Source organism: Drosophila mojavensis, unplaced genomic scaffold (assembly GCF_018153725.1).
Source record: "Drosophila mojavensis isolate 15081-1352.22 unplaced genomic scaffold, ASM1815372v1 contig_80, whole genome shotgun sequence".
In the NCBI taxonomy this organism is placed as follows: Eukaryota; Metazoa; Arthropoda; class Insecta; order Diptera; family Drosophilidae; genus Drosophila; species Drosophila mojavensis.
Genome location: NW_025318906.1, coordinates 4,012,728 through 4,028,136, shown reverse-complemented (window position 1 = coordinate 4,028,136; position 15,409 = coordinate 4,012,728). Strand labels below are relative to the sequence as shown.

The following is a 15,409-nucleotide window of genomic DNA, read 5'->3' as shown; positions in this document are numbered from 1 at the left end:
TAAATGATTTAAATGTACTGAGCTTTGTGTAGAATTAATACTACAACTGAAGAATAGGTAAGCTTTCTAATATGCTATCATCACCATCATTTTGTAAAAAACGCATTTCAAGTACTAGAGACTTGTGCTTTGGAATGTACACACATTTTAGCCATATGATCACGTTTTGAAAGTTTCATTAAGATTGTATGTCCACAAAACATATAGATTACGCCGATATGGCAAATGTTGCTATGAGTATAGCGTTCCACCCAACTACCTTAAAAAGGCAAATTATAAAAGCGACAATGGTGAAAATGACGAGCTGGTGGTCATAGATGAGATATTATCAGAATTAAATTAATAAAGTTGACTTTTTATGAAAAAACAGCACTGTTTTCTTTTTTGCTACTTTTTCAGCTATTTTAGAAGAAAGTTGGCTACTTCTAGCTACTTTCAGCCTTCGGTTTTGCTACTTTTGCTGAAAAAGTTTCGGCAACACTGGTTAACAGCAGTAATTTTGGGTGCCCATACATAAAACTGTAAGAATAATACCAAATGTTGTTAGAGATTACTATTTAAACCACTCGTCGTTAAGTTGTTTAGGTCACACTGAGCCGGTCCTCAGCTTACTTCGCCTGGAAAAAATTGATCAGCTGAAAAGTTTCTAGAATATCTGAACAAAACGTCAAAGACAATATCCCAGTAATTTTAACAGAAAAAAATTAAAATAAATAAAAGTTAATAAATATTTAAGTACATACACGTATGTATTTACATATATATATTTTTTAGGTAAGTTTGGACTTGTGTATCTCTCTGCTTGTATGTATGCGTGTGGTTGCTGGATTAAAATGCATCAATACGCTAGTTCTACTACTTTTTTTTAATAAATTGTGATTGCGGTAAATGCTGCCCAGTGGTCATTGACTTTCCTTCCTACGTTCAAGTTCATTCGTATTGTCAACTTCATCTTACAATGGCAACGGCGCCTGTGCAATTCTCTTCACAAATCCTGTTCGGAGGGCGTGTGATTGGTTTACGTCTGCTTGGCTTATTTGGGACCGGTTTTGTCTAGTGGGCCACATAATAAATGCAGAAAATCAATCAATCTCCTACCATTCGTATTGATATTGATCAAACACTGTATGTTCTGTGTGAAACCTTCATACATACATGTGCTCCCCTTGGTCACGTAACTGCAATAATTTTTCCACATTTTCTTTTGCGCGTGTACACACAAACACGCACACACACACACACACGGACACACGCGCTAAGCAGACCAAACATGTGATTGTGTGTCGCTGTTGTCCCTTTTCTATCATTTTATTGTCCTGTGTTTATCTGAGTATACGTGTATTTTCACATCCCATCTCGTCCGGCTGCGCAACACTAACAACGCATACAGATTACATACACACACATTATTTATATAAAGAACATCGCTAAACAAGAACAATAACAACGCAGACACAAAACAATTGAGGGCAAGTGGTTGGTTAGCTGCCACTGCTTATCTATCGTCGCCCCCGCCATTCCCCCATTCGCTTTCGTCATACGGCCTGCAAAATATTTGCCGGCGTTTGAATGCTTATTCGTAAAAGTTCGCTCGCGCCGCAAACATTTACACACACACACAGAGACACTGATACGAAACGACGGTCACAACAAAACGGCAAACTACGCAGTACGTTTTCACTATATAATAATAAAACGATACCCCGCCCCACTAAGTCTATATTCTGTCCGCCTTCATGTTCGTTACATAATCTATGTAATTATAAATTTCGCGGTTGCCAAAAACAAAAATAATAAATAAAGTGCAACCGGCAAATTTTTACTGAGAGGGACAAAAAGAGATAGAGGGAAAGAGTGTATGTGTGTGTGTAAGTCTGTCCGACTATTGGCTGTATATTGAGTGTGCTTTTATTTTTATATAAAATGAATTGTATTTATGTTATCATATAAATGCGTGAGTGTAGATTACGAAAGGGGTTTGCATATGTTTAGCGAATCGAAACCTACGACAATTGAGTGATAAGCGACTCATCGACTTTAACATACATATGTATATATATACATGCATGTGGGAGTATGTGTATTGACTGCGTACGTCAGAATGCGGCTTCTATCGAAAATCAATTTTGCGTGTTATTGCATCAGCTTTAATTACCATTTCACTCTCTTTCATTTCAGAACCCACTCGAACGTAGCAAAAACATCAGCAACCAGCTTCTATTCGCGTTAAAACTTTAAAATTATTAAAAAAGTGCCACAAGTGTTTGAAAGAGGAGATCTTTGTCGAATTGCGCGTGACTCCGTGAAAGTGCTAGTGTCAGTGAGCGTGAGAGTTAGATAGTACTAGTGAGAGTGAGTGCAAGCTTGAGGATCTGAAGCTATGTCCGCTTCTACTCGTAATAAACACTCAAAGATCCATGGTAATGAAAAGTTGGATATTTCCAATGATGAGTTTGACCGCATTCGTGACGCTTTAAAGAACGAAGAGTTTCGCAAGTTGTTCTTCGATTACGTGGACGAAATCCAGGATCCGGAGAATCGCAAGATCTACGAGGAGGAGATAACACAGCTGGAAAAGGAGCGTGGCGTTGATGTCACCTTTATCCATCCCCAGCCGGGCTTTGTGATTAAAACATCAATTGATGGCGAGCTGAAATGTTTTATTAACATTGCAAGCTGCAAAGTTGTAGAACGGCCCAACAATGAGGTTTCAGTTAATTCCCAAACTGGCCAAAAGGGTCTCAGCTGGTCCATTCCATTGGCCCAGATACCGCCACGCGACGATCTCGATGCCAATAACAAGCTTTGTAAAGTCTATGATGTTGTCTTCCATCCGGATGCACTGCATTTGGCCAAGCGCAACGCGCAGTTCCGTCAATGCCTCATCGATACAGCTCTCGATGGCGTGGAGCGGGAATATCATGTAAATCTGGATCGTGCCAATCTCAAGTTTCCCAAGCTTGACTACAAGGGCATGGCGCGTCCCAGTGTGCTGCGTACTCTATCGAAAAATCCAACAGCCGAGGAGAAGGAACCGCATCCCCTAGAGCACATGTATCCAAAGAAGCCCGAAGCTGATGCCGGTCAGTCTAAGGTCTTGCCAATGAAGACAAAGGTGACGGCCGTGCCAAAATTTGCTGTGCCTAAATATTGCATCAAGCATAGCCATGACGTGGATATGGCTGAATATACAGATGAGCTGGATGCCAAGCTGCAGGTGACAGTGCCACGTGCTCTGGTCGTTGAGATCGAATTACCGCTGCTTAGCTCCACGGCCGATTGTCATCTGGATGTGACGGAAAAGTCGGTCTATCTGCTCAGCGAGAAACAAGGGGCCAAATACAAGCTGAAGGTGGATTTACCCTACACTGTGAATGATAAGGCTGGCAATGCACGCTTCGACACGGATCACAGATGTCTACGCATCACATTGCCCGTGGTGCGTTCCACGCCTCGTGAAGAGCGCAACTTGCACGATACCGTGCGGAATCTCAGCCGTGAGGACAGCGGCGTCGAGCTCAACTCGAATGGCGAATCGCCAGTTGAGGATGAGGAACTTGTTGTCGAGCTAAGTGAGCACAATCAAGAAAATGATTCCAATGCATGTAAGTAGATTATATATATATATATATATATATATATATATATGTATACTATATATATAGATCTGTTCTAAATTGCTTTGCTTCGCTTTGATTTGTTTATTTAGTCCCACCCACTGCCGTTGTTTCGCCTCGCTCATTCCTTAAGAGCAATCTGCACTATCTGCTGCCCGCCCAGTTTAATTGCAATATTTTGGACAATGTGATTGTCTTCGTGTTGCACGTGACGAATGTGCAACCGGACTCGGTGCAGACCCTGCAGCAGGCACGCAGCCTGCACTTGCAATTTGCCTCCATGGGCACTGGCTATTATCCCACCCACTATGCGTTCCTAATGCAGCTGCCCGATGGGGTGCAGCCAGAGCTGCGTATCGATCAAGTCGAAGTTGATACTGGCGATGAGAATGTGGTATTGCGACTGACTATGAATGAGCACTGCATGTTGCTGCCTAGCTATCTGGCTGGAACCGATAGCAATGATCTCAAGGAATACCCTGTGTTTGGTCACCAAAATAACAATAATGAGAAAGAAACTGAGGTTGAGGTTGCTGAGATGGAGAAATGCGACCTAGTGTCGGAGAAATCACTACAGATTAACATGGATCACAATGATGTGGAGCACGCACTGGAAGTGACAATTGAGCCGCAAGAGAATGAAGCTCCATTAGACAGTCTAGAACTGCTGCATGAGCATCAGCAGGAGTTACAACAGCTGCATCATCAGAAGAAGCTGAACAAGAAGCAGCGTAAGCGCAACAAGAAGCAACGCTCGCTCTCCGAGTCGGCCTGTGAGGATCTTAAATTGGCTCAAGAGCATCATGAGCAAGTGCTGCAGCAACAGAAAGAGCAGCAACAGCAACAACAACTGAAATTGCAGCAACAGCAGCAGCAGGCAGAACTGCAATTGCAGCAACAACAGGAGCAAAAGGAGAAGGAGAATGAGGCTGAAGAGCAGCTGGAAGATGCGTCTTCAGATTGCTTTACGAGCGTCTCTCAGCCAATGGATACGCTCAAGCTGCCACATCGCAAGCAGCGCAGCTACTCAGAGTGCAACGAGAGCAGCCTTGGTAGCAGCTGCGTGCAACGTGGCATCTTGAAACGTTTCAGTCGCTACGGACCACATCCCTCTATCTCCGATAGCTGCTCATCCATTGATGATTGCTCCTCTACGTATTCGTGCTCAGTGGATGCGGCTGGCACTGGGTTCTCGCAATCGTTCGGCAGCATACCCGAGGAGCGAGGTGGCGATGAAGCAGGTCTGTCGGAGAGCTGCAAGAAGACTGTTAGATTTAATGATCACATCATGAAGCAAGTGTTCAGGTGCGTCTAAATATAAAATGCTTTCAATTGCGACCAATTTCCATCTAATTTGACAATTCGCGTCTCTATTTTTAGGCTTGATTCGAGCATACTGGGCCAACGCAAGAAGAATCAAAAGCGACGCGATTGTAAATTGCGCGCCCAACAGCGTCGCCTCAGCGAGGGCGACTCGGCCGATTACGTGGAGGTGGATTCTACACACGGCAGTGGCGATCAGCCCGCCCACAAGGTAAACTTGTGATAGCAACTGATTGGCAACACTTTGTTAATTTGCCGATTTGAGGAGCTAATTGAATTAGTGCGGCAAGCGCAAATATTGATTTTTATCTACAGCCAGGTCTAGTACATAGTGTTAAATTATCTATTGTCTGGTCAGGAATTCGGAATTCGGTATAAGTAGTCTCTTACGTGTGTAAGCTAGTTAAATATTTAACATAAATTGCAAATTAATTCGCAACTAAATGCGATAATTTAAAGTAAAGCCGGGCATCAACCAGTTTGCTGCAGTCTTATTGCGATTCCAGTTAAATCAGCCCAGCTCTATTAACTGAAGGTCAAAGTTCGGATTGATAAAGAAATATTTCAATTTACTTGCAAATGGTATGTGATTTAGGTAAATAGTTAATTGAGTGATGATGATGCTTGAGATTAGTTAGACATGATAAAGTCAATTACTAAAAGTGGTTAAGCGTAAAGGGGGAATGCTAGTGAAAGCTGTAAAGTACTGATTTGAGTATATATATAGTATATATATTTGAGTATATATAGTATATAGTATCTCTACTCTTTGTCTCATTGGATAAATTGAATCTTATATTCTTATAATTAACTAACTCATGCCTCTTCTTCACCTTTCAGACCGCTGCCAATGCACAGTATTTCAAGCAACACAATAATAATCATCCTCATGTCAAGGATAACAAGAAGCAGTCGCTGCACGACAGCGGCCTTGACTTGACCAATGGTTCCATCAACAACAAAAACAATCACAGCAACGAAAACGCAACTAAACGCAATGAGGCTGATGCCAAGAATACCATGATGTTTGAAATGGATGATGTTGATGAGGAGGCACAGGATGCTGCGAATATATAAAGGAGCTGAGCTCAAGCCACTCTTGATCAGCAAACTGTGCATGTGTTATTTTTCGAGGCAGGTTTTCCATGGAATTTTTGAAGCTACATTTATTAAACTAATTATATACAGCAACAATATAAATGTACTATTATTATTACTATTTTTTTTTTTAACGAAAAGTTTTTGATAGTAAATGTGGTGAACATTGTTTATCGGCAAACAGGCGCTCAATTTAATAACCACATACAATTGCAAATTGTTTAGGTACATATATTTATAATAATATTAATAATAATAAAGAATTAAAAATCAGGGCAAACAAGAAAATCAAAATGATAAAAGGAATATATAAATTCACCTACGTGTACATGGTTATATACATGCATAAATATAATTGTTATTTAATTTGGTTAAAATGAAATTGGAAACAAATTGTTAAATTACAAAGTTCTCATAATACTATTTTTTAGATCATACAAACACACGCATTACCATCTGAATATATATATATACACAGGCACACACATACGTATATATGTATACAAATTAAATTAACAAGAAGTCTCATGAAAATTAGTTATAACAAATGCAAATTACAAATGGCAACAAAACAATATCAATAGTTAACAATGCATATATGCAATACATACACACACACACACACTTGCATTCATAGTGTATAAGCTATTTACATATACTATATACTGGCTGCCGATACTAAATGTACGAGTAGTTTTTAACTTTTTTAAACAGCCACAAGTTAAATATACAACAACAATATAAATCTTGGGTGTATGTAAATCTTATTGGGGACGTAATGCTTACACTTTTTTATAAACATTTTAAAATTTTCGGATAGTATATTTCATTAATATCGAAGCTCATTTGCGCCTAAGACATGACTTTATTCACGCTGCCCTTTAACATCAGCCAGTCTGTTACTTAGCAGCAGCTGCTTTGCAGTAACAGCAGCTTGGCTTAGCAACGGCTTAACAGCTGTTAATGGCTGCTCCGTAAGTACGCAATGAAATTTGTATTCAATTGTTTGCTGCCTTGCTGCAACTTCTGTTCGCCTGGTACTTTAGTCGAAATTTCGTTCGAATCGAGCGAACCAGCGGAGGAACTGGAATTTTTGGGCCGTTAGAATTTGAAAGCGAAGTAAATGGCCATTATGCTCATTGAAGAACGATTTATATTAAAATTCTTTTTAAATAATTTATTTTCATGCATGCTTATGTATAAATATAATAATATTCTTAGCAACAAAAACTTCAACAAAATATATACATACATATTTACACAGTTCATATAAGCTAATTAAAACGCTCCTCCAGCTGTTTACGTATAAATGGCATTTGCTGCAGCTCGCGACGTTTCACTTCCAGCACATAGAGCACCGGACAATCTAGTGAGCCGCACTGTAGATCACCCAATCTGCCGCAACAGGCCTGGCATATCTGCTGCGTCAGTCTGTAGCCACGGTCCAGCTGCGCCAGCTTCGCCTGGAGTGTGACAACGCACTTGGTTGGCATGCGCGCACACTCCGCACAGATGCCCGCTTTGGTCTGGCGGCCACACTCAATGATGCAGTTGGTCGTTGAGAAATATTGGGATATGGTAGACTTGGCATTGCCGCGATTCAACAGCTCACCTGCCGTCGACTGGGCGGGCGTCATCAGCAGTTTGCGTGGCAAGTTGCTGAACCTGTGAAGGAATTGAATAGCTTAAGATTGTGTTCCAAGAGTGCAGCTCATTCTATTACCAATCATTCACATCGGCTCCTATGAGCAGCAGGCAACGATTCAGTGGAGGTATGATGGCCTTGGTTATATAGTAAATCGCATTGATTTTGTAGCCCTCATTGGCCAGTATCTCGTGTGGATGACGCACCAGCCGTATGAGCTGCACACCTGGCGGACCATTTATGATGCAGAAGGGCACACGCTCACCACGACGTGGCACGCGTCGGGGATCCTTTAGCATCCATTTGCTGTATGCGTAGACCAGGAGATATTCAGTAAATATATATATTTTTTTTCTCAACTTGATTTTCTTACCGCGTCAGCTCCAGTGCCGGCACACAGGCTGTGGGCTTATAGCCATTCAGACCCCGAAACTCCTTGGCAAAGATCAAATCCTGCAGATTGGCACGACCCGAGAGCAGCTTGGTGAATTGCCGGCACACGTACTGTTTGATTTGACTCACGTCCGCCGTTTCGAAGAGCAGCCGCAGCACCTTCTCCAGCATTTTGGCCACAGCTGGACAACCGTCTCGCCGCACCGTTTCAATGCCTTTCGCCTCGTAGACGGGCTGCTCTTGCTCGGGCGTCTCATACATGTAGCCCACATAGCGCTTCTTAGTCTGCAGCATGCACGGCTGATAGACCTTCTCCAGCTTCAGCTTAACTGGGTGGGGATTTATTTGCGTTACTGCCTCTGCGATTTCCTCGCCTATGCGAAAGGCCTCAGCGCGATTGCGTCCGGGCACGAGCACGAACATGGAATCCGTATCGCCATAGACAACACGCACGTTCCACTTCTCGTTCGTCTCCACCAATTTGATGGCACGCTCCAGGGTCTCTCGGCCCTTGGACACTACCGAATCGCCCACCTCGACGGCGGGCATGCGTCCACTGAAATTGGCCGCCGTATAGCCATAGGTAACATTTGCCATCAGCTTCAGGCCCAACTGCCGGGAGTGCAGCACACGCTGCAATGCGGAGCTGTCGCGATGCAGCTTCATCGATTGCTTCACCATGAGACGCGTATCCAGAATCTCGCTCAGCATGCGCGGCAAGATGCCCTCGCGTACCTCCCGCTTAACGAAGACCACGCCACATGGCGAAATGGTTACCAGATCCCGTTCCAGTAGCTGCTGCAGCAACTGCCGTGAGACACGCAACATCGAGGCACCAAATTCGAACGGGGTGTTGCTGCCCAGATGCTCCACACGGCCCAGGCACGTCGAGAAGCAATAGTTGTAGGCGATAATCATACTTGGATACAGACTCTGAAAGTCCAGCACGATGAGCGGATCAGCATAGAACCGAGACTCCGGCTCCATGATGAGTGCCAAATACTCGGGGGCACGCATGTGGGCGCGCTGCTGCACACTGGGCGAAAGCGGCACCAAATTCTTTGGCTTGGCAATTCTATAAATGAAGATTGGACTTGATATTGACAATGCTTACAGGTAAATGCAATCTGATACCCACCGCAACATCATGCTCTCCACCCGAAACTGCGAACCACGGGAGAGCACCTCGTAGAACTGTATGCCAATCAATTTAGCCATCTCACTCGTGCGGCCCAGCAGATCCAGCTGGTCGAGCAGCGCCAAGGTGCCCCTCACCCGCTCCAAATAGTACTCCAGCACAATCCAGCGGGTGCAGGGCGAGGCATACCAATCGCTCAGGGCACGCGGACTGTGCCAGGGACAACGCTTGTGCAGGATGTGATACATCACGTTCTCAAAGCTGTACGAGGTGAGCGCAATCTCGGAGCGCATTAGACGCCAGACATCTAAGAGAATTCGACCACAGAGCTTCATCTCCACATCGAGATCTGTAAACGATTCACGCTCTTCGTCCACAAAGTCTCGCACCTTCTGCGTGGGCACACGCGACAGCAGTGGCGCTATATTGAAGCACAAATGCTTGGCACGCTCAATCACATAGCCCCAGGAGCTCATTTCGATCTCGTAGCCGGCATAGATGTCCGCATCCCAGCGTGTGCAGAGCGCCAGCAGCGCTTCAAATGCCTGTGCCTCGCTCTGCACCACCTGCAGTTCAATGTCCGCATCCAGGCCATGATGACGTCCCTCACTTAAGATGTCCTGACTATCGCTGACAATAATATAGCCGCACGCTTTGCTCGGCAGCGACTGTGACTGCTCCGGCAAACTGTGCTCGATGGCGTAGAAGAGGCAGCGTATCTCATCGTGCAACGGATCCGGCAGCAGCTCGCCACGCGTCGGCACAAACAGCTCCAGTGTCATGGTGGTCAAATAGTTGCACTATGGAAACATAGATCAAATATCAACAATAGTTCAAACAGGATGAGTTCATATCGATTCACCCACCTCGATGTCCGCTTTGGCTTGTTGCAGGTTCTCCAGATTCACCTTGAAGCCAAAGGTATTGTCCAGCGTGGCATTGGTGAGTCCGAAGCTCAGCTCATGGCTATTGCGTCCGCTGCTGATGCTTCTGACGAAGGAGCTGCGTTCCAGTGCCTCCAGGGCAGCATTGCTGCTCACGCTTTTCTCGCTCGACTGACTGCTGCTCGGCTGCTCCTCCTGTGCGGCTTCAAACTGGAGTTTTGTGGCACGCTTGGAGCGCATCTTGCTGCTGAGTGGCGTGCCCCTGGCTTGGGACTTTGCTGCGCCACTGTGCTGTGGCGTCTGTGACATGGGCGTCAGCGTTAGCCCACTACAATTTAGGTCGCCATCCTCATCGCCACTGGCTCCACCCTCAGCATCAACTTCATTAAGCATCATGGTTATTTTCTGACGCTTGATTTTGATGGGGCTGTCCACATCATTGCCCGCAGGCCGCAGCTCCTCCTTCTCGCCTTGGCGCTGCTTGTGCAGCTCCCTTGCCTTCAGCCACAGCTTGGCATCCTGCCTGCTGGGCGGACTCATTGCGGGCTCCATGACCAGCCGCTGTTCGCTGCTAAAGTACTCCCGCACCTGCTGCTCATTGCGATAGCGCTGCAATATAGCCGGTCCACCAATCGACACCAACTGCTTCCGTCGCCAGGCAGCCAGACCTTGATTGCTATGCAGAACGCTGCTTTCAAAGGGCTCCAGATCATTGAGCTTGTTGCCCGGTATGCGCAACACCAAAAAGCCCACCTCGGTCATTTTGCTGACATCCGCAGGATTGCTATAGAAGGGTTGCTGGAACACATACTCGGGTATATCCAATTTGCGGCAGCTGTGCAACACCTCCTCATAGCTGGGCGGCAGCTCCAAGGGAGCTATCACAAGTGCGTTGGGATCTGCTGTTGTTGAAGTTGGATTAGCATTGGCCTCCAGCTTAATTTGTGCCGACGACTGGGGACTGTCTATGTCGTCGCTGAATACGGATGGGCTGTTTATGATCAACGAGTGCTCATAGAAACTTTTCATCAGCTCTGGCGTATTGTTATCTAGACTTCGTGGACTACACTGGGGCGTGTCAACATCTTCGTTTGCAGTTTCATCTGTTGCGCCAACTTTTAAAGATTGATCAGGAGTCACAGGTGTTGACAATTGACTTAATGGATTCACAGATCTCACTGGCATTGGACTTGCCAAGATTTGACTTTTAACGCTTGTGCTGGAAGGTCGACTGTTAGAGCTCTCTGGCATTGGAGTTGCTATAGCTTGACTGCTTGGATTCTCTGGCATTGGAGTTTCCGCAGTTTGACTTCTTGGCACAGTTCGACCCAGTGGAGTCTCTCGAACTGGACTAGTTGTAGTTTGACTCCTTAAATTCTGTCGCATAGAGCTTGATGCAGCTCGACTCCTAGAGCTCCCTGACATGGGGCTTGCAGTAGCTTCACTTCTGGCAACCTCTGGCACTGGACTTGCTACAGTTCGACCCAGTGGAGTCTCTCGAACTCGACTTGAACTGGATGCAGTTCGACTCCTAGAGCTCTCTCGCTCTAGACTTGCTGTAGTTAGACTCCTAGAGCTATGTGGCATTGGACTTGACAAGATCTGACTTGATGCCTTTTGATTCTCTGGCATGGAACTCGATGCAGCTCGACGCCTAGATATCTCTGGCGTTGGACTTGCTATAGCTTGACTCTTTGCATTCGCTGGCATTGCACTTGTTGCAGTTCGACACAGTGGAGTCTCTGCAACTGGACTGGCTACATTTTGAGCCATTGGACTTTCTGGACTTTTACTCCTTCCACTCTCTGGTGTGTCTGATGACTGACATTGTTTTATTTTACTCAGCGGTGTCGCCCGTTTGGCCAGCAATGATTCCCGAAAACTCCTTCGTAATCGTCTTAGATTGGGTCTGGCCACAGATCTGTCGCTCTCTGTATCAGATACAATTGCCTCATCATCGCTAGTTGCAGCAGGAGAGTCTGCAACCGGGCTAATCTTTCCCAAATTGATGTTTGCCTTAGGAGCCGGGTGATCTTCTTCAGCTTGTTTAGCTTGCTTGCGTTTACTGCGACGTGGCTGCTTCTGCTCCATTAGTGACTCCTCTGTTGCAAAGACTTCAGAAATGGGTGTATTCTTCTGGCGCGGCGTCAAATAGCAAGCAACGTGCGTTTTGTCCATATTACGCGTGCTGCGGCGCGTGCTGCGACGTGGAGGAGTGCTAAGTATATACGAAACTATATATATAAAGGAACTTTAAAGAGAAGACTAACTTAACATACGAATCATCCCGTAGAGCTTCCAGTTCTGCGAAAGAGTCTGTGGAAATGGTCTTACGGCGTAGCTCGGACATGGCCACCTTCTTGCGCAGCGATACAGCTGGACTATATGTGAAGAATATGGAGTTATCAGTAGAGGTTAAATATTCTTGATATGTGATTATACCTCTGGACGTTCGTCTCAAGCTGCTGGCTCAGACGCTTCTTGATGGCATTGCTCGCTGGCACTGGCATAACAGCTGCTGCCTCCTGCTCCTGTTCTGCAAGTGAATAAGAGTTTTAGAATGAGGGAGTATTAATATTTAAAATACCCACACCTACTCTGTGCAGATCTGCTCGTTATAGTCAAAGGTAACGGTGCATATTTCTTGGCCGCACTAGACTTGGGCGTGCGTGGCTGCTGCCTGCTTATGCGACCTTTGGGTGTGGTAGGTGTGCGTGGTGGAGTCCGTTGTTGTGTGCCTCTCTTGACCTTAGTGGGCGTGCGCTGCAGCTGATCGTCGGCCCCATCGATTTGCGGCATTTCACGCTCCTGACTGGTCGCTGGGCCAGGCACACTCTGACTCTGGCTGAGCTTAAGCAGCAGCTCATCGATGTCATCCAAAGCGACGGAAAAGTCATGCGCATTGCCAGCTGCGTTGTCATCATCCGAGTTGTCGCTCTCGTCTTCGGACAATGGCTGCTGTGTGGCTGCTGCAGCTGTTTGTTTGTCCAGCAGCTCAGGCGTTAGCTCGACTGAAAAATCAGTTAGAAATCCATGAAAGTAATTACAAAACTTAATTTATCTATGGCTTTACACTTCTTATGCTGCTGCGAGAGCTGCGCTAGTGAGCTGTCCAAGTCGATGTGCGATTCATTTGCATTCTCCTCCTCCAGCTGCTGCAGCACTTCTAACAGCTCCAAATCCTCTTCGCGCACTGAAATTAGATTGAATTTAGTTTTTTATATATTGCTATCAATTTTATATACGCTTACGTGTAGCATCGTGTGGCACTGGACCATTGGCTTGTTGCTGCAGTTCCTCATCCACTAACGTATCATCCAGAAAGGCAGCATCATCTTCATTCTGAGCGTCCTGGACTGGACTGTGCACACTTCCGCTGCCCGATAGATGATTTTGTATAGTTGAAGCATTGATCAACTGCTCCTGGGCATACTGGCTGCATTCCTCAGGATAAACCGCATTGACCAAAAGCTTCTGCAAATTAAATTGACGACGCTGCTCCTTGGCGCTGGTCTGTAACGTGATATTTATATTGCTGATCTGTGTTTGATCAGCCAGAGTTTGCTCGCCGCTGACTGTTTGGTCCAAGGACAACAGTTTGCTCTCTAGAGCAGCACGATAGAAATGATGGCTCTCTGCAATTTCCACGTTCGGACGCTCCTGCGTGGGCGGCACTTGCAGCACAGGCAGCTGCAAATGAAGCACATTTATAAGTAAATTTGTAGAGATTGGCATGAGTGTAATTCCAATATGTACCGCATTTAGTTTCTGGCTATCTCCACCATAGCTCTCAGCCAGCTTTTGTCTGCGCACGTGCTCATCGTGCCAGATGGCCTCAATACCGGGATTTGTGTGCGTTGAATTCGTTTTGGTAACCAACTGAAAACGATTCAGTATAAAGTTTGAGCTGATGTCTACTTCTAAAGCACTGCAGGCGACTTTCTTAACAGAACTGGGATCCAAGAGCTGCTGGGGTTTCACATTCGCATAGGCCACAACTGCAAGGGAAGCGAAAAGGAGTTAGAATTCTGGCTAAATGGATTATTTATAACCTTATACCATCTTCCTCTGTTTGCCGACGAAATTTGACAACCTCAAGCGGCACATGCAAGTAGCTCATGCCATACAAATTATAATCGATCATGAATTGTAGAATGTAGGGTACATGCGATTCGTGTGGATTGAAATTTCGGTTCAATATTGCGCCGCTTTGCAATAAATTAGCTGCGCGCCTTACAAAACGAGGATTGAACATGAAAATCTTGAAAAACTGATGCTCTGTGCGATGATAGCCATAGAAGGGACTACAATAGAGTAGAAGAAATATTATTTACAAAGAAAAATTGATATTATATAAATAACTTACATTCCCTTAACCAATTGTATTTTAAAAACATGCTGCGCATTGGAGCTGCCCTGTCCCAGCGATATATTGATGGCCTTGTCTAAATGCATCGCTATTTGCAATATGCCCCGTTCCACAGTTTCAAAGTCCCGCTTATCGTAGGGTATGTAAAAGTAGGGAAAGACACCATGCACATGCATGCAGCATTTCTGGCCATTGGCATTTGCGCCAAATATGCGCACAATGGGCACCTATCAAAGAAGAATATATATATACACACATTATTAATGCCATAATTGAAGAAACAGTTAAACTTCTTACGCGTTTAATTTCCTTGCCGCGCAGCTCCGAGTAACACGGATCGAGACCAAACACCGGCTTTTCCATATAAAAATCGGCAATCACCAACCGCACCGAATAAATGCCGTCTATGTCCGACATTTTCTATTCGTCCTTTAGCATATATGCCGGCGAAAATCATTAAAATTACAGCGGCTCACTTAATTTAAACAAGCTTGTTTACTCTTAGTGCTGGGGAATGCCAGGGCTGGAATAACTTTGTACGGCAACATTGTGAAATTCATTAACAGCTCTCGTACGACTAAGAGATTGGCGCCAAATCACGATGTGTGCCAGGGCTGCGTAAATCATAGTCTGGCAACGCTGCCAAGACGAACTCGTAATTCGATACTTAACGAAACTTGCTTAACGAATTTTAAGCGCTTGTCGCTATTGAGTAATTAACGAAACTTTAGTCGTTACAATAAAACAATTTGAATTCAGGCGCCAATATCTATTTTATAGTGATGACGTAGTAAGCTTAAGCAACGCAATATTTTTAGAAATGAAGACGACCAATACTTAACCTCTAATTAAACTAAGTCATATTATTATGACTAGCGGCTTTGCAGTACATTTAATAAGCAAACACTTGGGCCACAGTCAATAAACGCTTACACAATGACC

The 15,409-nt window shown here is 45.0% G+C and overlaps 2 protein-coding genes and 1 long non-coding RNA gene across 4 annotated transcripts; 1 reads left to right on the top strand and 2 right to left on the bottom strand.

The window, feature by feature from the left end:
• Positions 1-576: 576 nt before the first annotated feature.
• On the top strand, positions 577-6,140 carry LOC6578637 (protein kintoun). Its single transcript, XM_002004509.4, has 5 exons — positions 577-774; positions 2,179-3,605; positions 3,710-4,922; positions 4,998-5,151; positions 5,781-6,140. The coding sequence occupies exons 2-5, from the start codon at positions 2,381-2,383 to the stop codon at positions 6,015-6,017; spliced, it is 2,829 nt and encodes a 942-aa protein (XP_002004545.2). The 5' UTR covers positions 577-774; positions 2,179-2,380; the 3' UTR covers positions 6,018-6,140.
• Positions 874-1,765, bottom strand: LOC122757674. The gene is made up of 2 exons (XR_006357790.1): positions 1,156-1,765; positions 874-1,053 (listed from the first exon to the last, which is right to left on the bottom strand). It is a non-coding gene; the product is annotated as an uncharacterized LOC122757674 (long non-coding RNA).
• Positions 6,141-6,571: 431 nt separating the features above from the next.
• LOC6578636 (DNA polymerase zeta catalytic subunit) lies at positions 6,572-15,006 on the bottom strand. Of its 2 annotated transcripts, XM_002004508.4 has the most exons (14): positions 14,765-15,006; positions 14,465-14,694; positions 14,158-14,402; positions 13,855-14,096; positions 13,350-13,788; positions 13,172-13,291; positions 12,696-13,109; positions 12,541-12,634; positions 12,378-12,479; positions 10,081-12,316; positions 9,215-10,014; positions 8,057-9,151; positions 7,762-7,989; positions 6,572-7,703 (listed from the first exon to the last, which is right to left on the bottom strand). In XM_002004508.4, the coding sequence occupies exons 1-14, from the start codon at positions 14,882-14,884 to the stop codon at positions 7,313-7,315; spliced, it is 6,756 nt and encodes a 2,251-aa protein (XP_002004544.1). In that variant the 5' UTR covers positions 14,885-15,006; the 3' UTR covers positions 6,572-7,312. The 2 variants fall into 2 exon arrangements, with proteins under 2 accessions (XP_002004544.1, XP_015018748.1); XM_015163262.3 differs by lacking the exons at positions 13,172-13,291; positions 13,350-13,788; positions 13,855-14,096; ... (1 more) ...; positions 14,465-14,694; positions 14,765-15,006 and having other exon boundaries at positions 12,692-12,783.
• Positions 15,007-15,409: the final 403 nt, after the last annotated feature.